Below are 9,988 nucleotides of genomic sequence, written 5' to 3'. Positions count from 1 at the left end.
TACGCTGCAGCTGCGGAGGCCAGGGCTGCCCGTTCCGTCGTCGGGCCTGGGCACTCGGAGGCACGGCAGGGCCTGCCGGACACCCCAGGGGCCCCTCCAGACCCGGGCGCACGGCTCGCCCGCAGGCAGCCTTCAAAACGCGAAAAAATCCCTTTTTCCCGTGCCCCCCCCAGCACTCGGACTCCCCCAGAGGCGTTTCGGCAGGCGCCGCCGCGGCCCCCAGGGACAGGGCGAGAGAGGGGGCGGCCCTTCACGGCCGGGGGGTGGTGCCGCGGGGTGGGGGCGGGGGACGCACGGCGCGTGGCCACGCCCCCGGCGGGGCGGTCGGTATTTCCCGCCCTGGAGGGCAGGGGGCGGGGCGCGCGCGCGTCGCTGCCGCTTCCGCCGCGGGCCGTTCGAAGGCGATGGCGGGCGCGCGCTACTCACCGCTGGGCGTGGTGGGGGAGCTGGGCTCCCTGGCGCTGCTGGAGCTGGGCGGCGAGCGGGGGCTGCCGGAGCAGCAGCAGCAGCAGGAGCACCAACGCCACTGGCGGCAGCAGCAGGAGCAGCGGGCGGGCGCGGAGGACGCGGACCTGCTGCCCATGGTGTTCCTCTGCGCCGGCTGCAGGCGGCCGGTGGGCGACACGCTGAGCTGGGTGGCCAACGACGAGGAGGCGGGCTGCATCCTGCTGCGCAGTGAGTGCTGCCCCCCGCCCTGCTCCCGCCGCCCTACCGCCGCGGCCGCCGTTAGTCACCCCCCTCCTTTCCCCCCTGTCCGTGCAGGTGCGGCCACCGGCGTCTCGGTGGACGAGGAGCGGAAGCTCTCCAAGCGGCCCGGCGAGTGCGGATGGTGAGGCCCGGAGCCCCGCTGCTGCCCCGGGGGGTCCCCAGCGGTGCCCTTCCCTCCTTCTCCTGAGGGAGCCGGGAGGGCCCCCGGGAGGGCGCTGAGGAGAAGCCCGGTGGGCGGGAGTGCCCGTGTCCCCCTGGGCAGGGCCGGGGGGCCTGCTGGACCTGGGCACTTATTTCGGGTGGTCTGTGCAAGGTGCTGGTGTGTTAGTCTTGCTGAGCTCAGCCGGCCTGAGGAGCCCCTGGGAGCGCTGGCTGAAAGATGAGTGCTCATAGTTGCACTATGCAGAGCAGGAATGGATGCTCTAAAAAAATTGTAATGGATGATTTATTTTTTTTTTTTTTAGAATAGAGATGGGGATGGGTATTTCTTTTTCTTTTCTCCTGAATAAATGTTATGTATCTTACTTACAGCATGATAGAAACATTATTCTGCTCTGGCTGCTCACTGACCCTTGGCAACATCTACAGATGCACACCAAAGCATCTCGACTACAAGAGGGATTTGTTCTGTTTTGATATTGACTCAATTGAAAGGTAAAGGCAGGATTTTTATTGGTAAACCTTGCCCACTAAACCTCACCCACCAGGCATCATACTGAGGGATGTTCCTGTTAATATTTGCAGTGTGTCTAGAGGTAGCAGTTTCTGCTGCTTTGTTCCAGGGTGGTTTTCTATGTTACTGTTAGCATCGTAGGGCTGAAGTGTGAGAAACATCATCTGTGTAATGTTAGACAATTTTAGAAAAAATAAAATACCAGGGCTGCCTTTTATATAAGAAATTGCATACTGCCCAAGAAAGTAACACTTGGTACACAATACAGGAGGGTTTCTTCTCATTTGATCAGAAGAGACTATGTGTGTGCTCTGCTTTAAACCACATAAAATGAGCCTGTAGTCATAGGTAGTACCAAATAGGCCTGGCTGTAAGCTATTAGAGGTAAACATTCTCAGCAGAGAACATGGGCAGAGGGGCTTAAGCAGAACTTAGAGTGAGGTCTGACCTCTGCTAATCAGGTCTGCTTTTTCCTTGATAAGGTAGGCAAAAACAAATCTCAAAACTGAGTATGTACTCGAGGCTCTCACTTAACTGTCTTACAGTCAGAAACTGTCTAGAAAATGAAGGTGTGCTATTGTGTTGGGTTTTAATGGTTTATAGCACTTTAAAATGGTCTTTAAATATTTTTCAATAACTATATCCTGAATTGAGTCTCCATGCCAGAGTGCTTTCATCCAAGCATGACTCTAGTAAACAGTGATAGGTTACCCTTATTTCTGTCTGGGACAGTTTTAATGTTTCTGCTTTTTGTGAAGTTTCACTTTATTCTGCTGTGTCTATGTGGATGTTCACCTTCCTGCCCTGGACAGTTGGTTTTTTTCTCTTTCCACAGCTATGATGCTTTGCTTTTTCCATGGCAGTAAAATTCTCTGGAACACCAGCATGGCCACAAAATGGCATTTTCTTGGGCAGTAATGGTGATGGCCGGTCCTCCCAGCTAGTGCTACGCTATTCTCAATGTCTGCATAATTTTTCACTGTGTACTGTAGCACCAGAATTCATGATTGTCTCTTGGAGTTCTAACTTTCATAAAGTGTCTTGGTAGTTCTGTGCTTAAAACTGTTTTCATTCCACCACACAGTTTGTATACAAATTACCAAATATGCAAGCTTTTTTTGTTGTCTCTGGAATCATGCTTCCACTCTGTTAGTGTATTAATCATAATGTCATAATTATTGAGAACAGTGGATGAGCCCTACAGATGTGTTTTGCCTTTTGAGTGAAAAGTGCATGATTTAAACTGTAGTGTATCAGTTACATTCTAGGATCCTCAGAAAAGCAAGCTCTTACTGATGAGGAACCTTTAACTCTTGAAAGTCGAGCTGTCTTGGAAGAGGTAGTACAAAGGGTAAGTTTTAACCTTATAACTTTTTAAATCACTTCTATGAAATGTTAATATTCTTAAATAGTTTCTACAGAACAGCTTATTTCATCCAGATCAATTCTTTGGGTTTTAATATATGCTGTAATACTTCATGCTATTAATATCTGTGTTATGCAAGATTTTTCTTCAATTTTAATGTTAATTAGCATTTTCTGTTTATCAAGCACAGCATTAGATGCCTCTTTATGTCTGTCAGAAATCATAAATTTAGTTTCTAATTAGTTCTGCTTCACTTCTCTAGATTTGCACTTTTAGTCATGTCTCTTCTGTCTTTCATGTAAACTGACTTAATGCTTTTGCTGTTACTTTATTTATTATATAATATTTCAGTACAAAGTTGACATTTTGCTCTTCTGAAAACTTGTGATTGCAGGTAGGGAGAGTTGAGAGCAAATAACGTAATGAAGTTTGTTCTGAAAGCTGATGATTGTCTAGCAAAAGATGAATGAGCAGATCTGACACCAAGGTTGGAGACAATTACAGATTTGAGAAAGTGTGGAGAGTTAATGTTAGTCGAGTGAACTTTCAAACTATGAAAGTAGCAGGAATAGAATCAAATAGGACTGGTGATGCAAGCTCAAATTTGCACACTTACTGACACCTACACGTGCTCTTTTTATTGTCAAGTTCTGTTTATAACTGAGTATCTTTACCTGTTTACAGGCAGACACTGTATTAAAGGCTCTGGAATCAAGACTGACTGCTGTTGAATCGAGTATGGCATCCCTTCACAACAAAGTCTGAAAGAAATTATGTGCAAGAAGTTTAACTGCAGGAGAACGATGTATGTGGAACTTGTAATCCTCTGGAATCTGTGGGATCGTCGCAAAAGCTGTGCGAAGAACTGGAAGGCATTGGTGGCTCATGCTGCGGTAGAACAATGCTGACTGAGTCTTCACCATAGACGAGAAGTTCCTCTCTTCTGTTAAAAGCATACCCCAGAAAGAAATAGAATTTTTTAATTGAGTTTCTGTAGACGTTTAGATTTAACTATTTATTTTGATTTTTATTTCTGAAAGCAAAACACTTATTTCCTGAGTTCCTTGCTATTCAATATCCACTGAACTGGGTGTGCATCTCCTTCCAAAACCAATTAGAAAATACATCCTTGTGATGTCTGAAGGAGCAACATGTCATTTTTCTTGTCTTCACAGCCTTTGCTTGACCTGTGCCGTTCCTGTCTGAGCACGATAACTGTATGGGTGGTTTTGTTAGTTGTCTTTTTTTGCAAGCTCAAGGCTAAAATGTCATGTAAAAGAAGGCTTTAAAAGCATTAGATAAAATGGCTTTCCACGCAGTATTGAAGGCCGTATGTTTTACAGCTTCAAGGGGAGGAAAACAAACAAAGCTGGTAGTAGCAGCACACTTTTAAGCAAAGCTTGGTGCATATATTTGAGCAATGAATTCAAAATGCTAATTGAGAACACTTGTCAGTATTTTGTTGTTTTAATGCAGATATTTCAGTTATTTGTCTTTGATCTTCTGTGTATTTAACTAATTGTCAGGGTTTCTTATATAGTGTGAGTATTCCAAGTAATTTTCTTCTTAATAAAACAAAAGCAGGCAGTTGTAGTTTTAAAGGAAGAATAATTTTGAGAAGGCTTTTTGCTACCCAACACTACTTAACCTCAATTTGCAGTAGTAAAATTTTCTCCAAAATCCTAGAATGAATTTTCTACTGTTCTCCCCCATTGGTAGGCACTGTTTCTCTTGATGACTTCTCACCCCACCTTTTCTCTTACTGCTTTGTTTTGAAGTAGGAATCAAGTTTAGCATGTAGTGATGGGTCTCGTATTCTTTCATGTTCAGGTAACTAAAACATTTTGTTCCTTGCATACCTGCCAAAGGAACTGTAAGCACTAATCTTTCTAGTCAAATTACCTGGTGTAATTTTTGAGACATTTTCTTCTGTAACAAGTTTTTGAATGCTAGTAAATGGCATAATAGACTTCATCCTGGATGTCTGAAGAGAACCATGAACTCTGCCCTTTAATTGAAGGGTGGGTGATGTTTTTCATTATATACAGAGTATGTTTTTGTTGGGAATGTTAACAGTTGATGGCTTGATAGGCCTACCTTTTCAGACATAATCCTTTTTTCAGATATGTGTGTATTTAACATGTGGATTTCTTTTTCTGCTAAGGACAACTATGGGAGCGGGGACACAAGCCCAGAAGGATCTCTGTAGATTTTTTTTTTTTTTGTAGAGATGAACATGTGTTCAATTTTTTTAACCAAAGATTGAGACAACACAGCATGATCTTTTATATCTGTATTCCAACAAAGCAGCAGCAAAACACAAAGGTGCAAAGATAAACTTGCATGTTTCTCTGATACTTCCATATCCAAATTATTGGCATGTTAGAGGTGGGAGACTGAATAACCTAATATTTGTCAACCTGGAGGTAGCTTCTAGGTGGGTTCTTGTAGTTGTTCAATTATATTATCTAAACTGTTTTAGATCTACCCTTGATAGAAAGAACCAGGTTTGGCTTCAAGCAGCACCTGTAGCTTTAAGCATGTTCCTCCATTAAATGTGGAGGACAGCTAACTGGTTCAGAGTGAGCTCCCTAAATAGATTCACCAGCCGAGTTCCTTCTGAAACTCCTTTAGATAGATTCCTGGCACCTGTCTCCTGCGTCCTGTATATTGCTACTATGTGTAACAAAAGTATATAAAAGTATATGTAAGCAAGTATTCAAAATAAGAAATGGTTGCTTATTTTAAGGTAAGCATGTGAATTCCATAGATATCCCTCTTTTCTAGCTACTTTGGGAAAAATACCTGCTGAAGAAAGAACCCAGAAACCATAATCCCACTAGTATGCCCCTGAATTCACAGGCAGAAACGTCTACAAAGAATCTGGATTAGAGTGTTTTCCTGTGATGGAACATACACAGGTAACATGTTTTAAAAGTGCCTGTTAAGTAACCATTTTTTCTACTTGCTTTAGTGTTATGGTCTTCCATATCTTGTCTTTAGTGAATACCTGCATTTGGCATCAGTGTATATTTAGAACAACGTCTCTTAGCATATTGTAGGTGGGAGCTTGAGTACATTAACACAAGAGTGTCTCTTAAAATAGTGTTTCCACGCTCTTCAAGGGTTGCCAGCTTCTGCTTTGCTAAGGTGTGCAATGAACAGTCTAAATTTAGAATAAATTTCATATGAATGTAGATATTTATATCTGCATGGGGAAATGTGTGTATGTGTATTATTACAAGAAGCTGAAATATTTACTGTGAAGTTCAGTTAGGAGTTAGTATCTTGAGTAGTTAACTGGACTAAAGGTAACAGAGAATTTTTCTGTTTAAATGTATAAATGTGTATTATAGTACACTTGAACAATTTTTAACCGTTAAGGAGAGCTGTAGCTGTTACCTAACCAAATCAGTAGCAAAGTTTGTGTGCCAGCGGGATGTACAGTATGCAGTCACGTAAAGGTTATTGCTCCTTGCTTAATAAGCAGTACCTATTACTGGGTGACAGTTCTTTCTATACCCAATTTCTCAGTTTCTACCCTTGAATGCAGGATAAGTAGCAAGTTTAATTTTTGGGGGGAAGTGGCATGCTCTGTGGTACACTTCCTTATACTTGTCCTAGGCACTTTGTGCATTATGTGCTGGAAGGGAGAAAAGTACCATTTCTTTTAGTGAGTTCTTTAACTTTGTATGCAGCTAAAAATGGCAGAGGTTTAGTTTAAATACAGCAGTACTTTGTAACTCACTCTAATTAGAGAGAAAGTGGTATAACATAGAATACGTGTCTTCAGAGGATTAAAATTGAGGTTTCCGTATCCCCTGATTCAAACTTTAAAACAGTCTTCTGTAACTTGAAAATGACCCCAAAACACTGATAAGAATAACAAGCAAAACTCCCCGTGTAGAGAATCCCCTAGCAGGAAAGGAATGAGGCTGGAGAAGGCAATACGTTCCACACAAAGAATGTATTTAAGGCTGGATAGTGTTGTGCATGTTCTCTGTAGTTTATTAATAAGCACATCATGGAATTGTCAATTGAAGAAAAGTGTCAAACAAAAGCTGTCACAGGTGTGTTAAAAGATCTGTATATGATTAGGAAAGATGAAAACGGAGTTGGTTTAGATGGGATGAGCTCATAAGCTGTTTTTGAAGCAGGGATAGGGAATAAACAGGTGAGCTATATTTTAGTCCTAGCCTTCCTCTTATGACCGTAGAGTACTGTTTGCTAGAGTGTCAATGTGTCTGAAATACTGAAATTCTGTTAACTGTTTAACTTAAACATACCCACCCCCGTTTCCCAGTGTCTTTTGCCCCAGGTAATGCTGACAGGAACCTTCCCACCCAGCGCCTGCTGACATCTTGGCTACTGTTACAGAAAAAAGCAATGATTTGTCTCCTTTCTTACAAATTTTGTCTATACTAGCATATGTGTCTGTACTTGAAAACTGTCCCTAACAGCTTTCTTTCCCAAACTCATCTTTGCCAGAAATGCTTGTATGACTTCAGAGGATATTGGTCAAAGCTTCCATTGGTGGTAACTGTGTTCTCAAAGCTGACATGCTGCTATTTTACAATAGTTCTGTGAATGGCATGAGCTGGGAAGATAAATACATGCTATGCTTTGTGTTCTGTGTGAGCAAAATCTAGCCTACTGTGGTCCTTAATCTTCTCAAGTTGGGGGAAAGCTGCTGCATGACAGTCGTGTTAACCATGTAGAAGTATTGATGAATGGACTGTAAAGCATTTAGCAGCACACATGTACTTGTCTGTAAGGGCCTAGGAAACCTGAGGGAACCAACATGGGGACAATCACTCCTTTCTGCATGAGAGAGTGGAGTGTCCAACAAGGATGGTTAGCAAGATTCGTGCTGAGTTTGGCATCTGGTAACCCTTCCATGTGCCTTTATCTTTGTTACAGATGACACTGATCAAGCTGCTGAGGTTAGGACTTCAAAGTTGCCAAGGTGACAGAGCCACAGATCAGGTGTTTTTTTAATTTTTTGCACCAAAACTTCAGGTTAGGCTAAGATTCATAAGTTAGGTGGAGATTGCTTTTGTTGATTTTCCAAATTTAGTACTGCATCAGAGGCTGGACATACCTTCCTGAAAACATGTCCCAAACAGGCAGTGTTGAGAGTGGTAGCTCCTGGCTAATCCATATTATAATTGTAGCTCTTGATTTCAGGAGAGGTCTAAAAGGTGAGGGTCTCAAAATTCTCCTGGCTGTTGTTCAAGTTTTTCTTCTGGTAATAACAGTAGAAGTAGTAAGTAGGAAAGGAGCAAAAATTAATGTTCTTGTCTGTGATTTCTGCCCTAAAGAAAAGGTTTGGAAAGGGTATAGGGAGCAGTTAAGTGTGCACTACATGGCAAGGCGTGGTAGAGCAAAGGTCCGGCAGGTAAGCAGTGGGCTGAAAATTGTAATTGCTGCTGTTAATCTTAAAGCACCATGGATATAGCTGGGGCTTCCTGGAAGGATACCAAGCAAGCAAGATGGCTGAAAAGACACAAGGAATAGAAAGAAGGGAAAGTGTAAAACAAAACTGCTACTCAAGGTGGGACAGATTTCACTTGGAGGGAGAAGGGAATTGGGGGTGGAGAGGACTGAGATAAAGGTGGAAACACTCTTAGGCTGTACTATGAATGCTTATGAGAAAGGAGAACACCCCTTGACTGAGGTTTCTAGATCAGAAGGTTAGGGTCCATGTGTCCTCTGCAGGCAAGGAAAGGTTTCTTCCCTGACTAAAGGTGGCCTCATCATTTAGAGACGTAAGGTAGATGTGTAAAGTGAAATGAACCATTTGGCAGGAAGCCCTGGTGTCCACTAGTGCCCTGTAGTTTATCCCATTTAGGCCTTGAGAATCCACTAGCTGGAAAACCACCCCCATCAATGCCTCTTTCCCTTCCTTTTCAACTGGCAGGATAGACAAAAGCTGAAGAGGAGCCTGAACTAGAGAAAGTGTGCCAGAGCAGAAGGAACAGAAAGTGAAGAAGAGAAAACTGGCACATAATATCCTGACAGGAAAGCATGATACTGTGGGAGTAAGCATGAAGAAAATAGATGTGTGATTCCTAAAGGAGCAAAGTACCTGAATCTGTTCAGTTCCAGAGAGATCTGAACATCAGATTCCTTTAGGCCTTGTGTATACAAGCAAACTGACTGATAAAGCTACAGGAGAGTAAACTGACACAGCAGATTGTTTCTGGAATAAAATAACTTTCATCCTCAGAAAAATAGATTTATATGGTGGGGAAAAACCAGAGCAGGCATTGTAGTGCAGATGCATGTCAAGTCCTCTATCTGAACAAGGCAACAGATCCTTTGAAAACCCTTCTCACAAGTCTTCAGGGCAGGGAAGGATTGCAGAAAATGTATTCCATAACTGAAAAAAGAAAGTCGATGAAAATTCTCAGTGAAAAAAATAACAGGAAGAAAATAGCAAAAGGAGCTTAAGTACTAGTAGATTTTTTTTTCCTCAATATCTGTATGATCTACAGGAAGTGGTAGCAGGAACTTAGCTCTTCTTATATGGAGCAAAAAATTGCAATGTATTAATTGCTTTAGCTATCTAGTCAAAATAGTAGCAAGCAGCTATTATTAATCTAGTTACAATGATATCAGCACTTACTGTCCAAATTTTCCAATTATTGCTAATTCCCATTAATAATATAATTAAAACTGTTATATAGAATTCTAACCATCTCCCCCTCTTCTCTTTTTTGTGATGTTCGCCTTTGTACCCGTGGTCAGAGCGGAGGGTCTTTTTTTCCTCAGGTGGGATGGTGCAGGTATTTCAGTGCCCAGGTTCTTCACTAGGTGATGTACTGATGTTGGTAGTGAGGGGTTAATTAGGACAGCTTGATGTTATTCATGCACACTTCCAAGCAGCTGGCTGCTAACAACATCTTTCTGATTGGTCTACAAATTCAGTAATATAATGTTAACAGGGTAGCAAAATCCATGAACATATATGGTATAATGCTTTGGTGTAATAATTGGAGTTAAACAAAACTAAAGCTGAAAACAAACATTAAACTGCTAGGCAGCTCTGCCGTTACAGCCAAGACAAATTAGACTGTAGTCAACTGACTATTGGCAATGGGCTGATGCAGCTATGACCAAGCTAAAGAAGTTCAAGACCAGACAAGCCCCAACCATGTTTCTAAAGCCTTTTATTGCCAGGAGAATACAAGGGCTGTGGCCTGCTAATAGCAATGATGACACTGTATTGACTGTGCTAT

At 42.4% G+C, this 9,988-nt stretch overlaps 1 protein-coding gene across 1 annotated transcript; it reads left to right on the top strand.

Annotated features, from left to right (window-relative positions):
• The first annotated feature begins 403 nt into the window (after positions 1-403).
• On the top strand, positions 404-9,442 carry MIS18A (MIS18 kinetochore protein A). The gene is made up of 5 exons (XM_074814215.1): positions 404-675; positions 763-829; positions 1,240-1,362; positions 2,639-2,732; positions 3,432-9,442. The coding sequence occupies exons 1-5, from the start codon at positions 405-407 to the stop codon at positions 3,510-3,512; spliced, it is 636 nt and encodes a 211-aa protein (XP_074670316.1). The 5' UTR covers position 404; the 3' UTR covers positions 3,513-9,442.
• The last annotated feature ends 546 nt before the right edge of the window (positions 9,443-9,988 follow it).

The sequence above is a fragment of the Strix aluco genome, chromosome 2 (genome assembly GCF_031877795.1).
Source record: "Strix aluco isolate bStrAlu1 chromosome 2, bStrAlu1.hap1, whole genome shotgun sequence".
Classification (NCBI taxonomy): domain Eukaryota; kingdom Metazoa; phylum Chordata; class Aves; order Strigiformes; family Strigidae; genus Strix; species Strix aluco.
The sequence above is the reverse complement of the archived record's forward strand: the minus strand, read 5'-3'. Positions and strand labels throughout refer to the sequence as shown.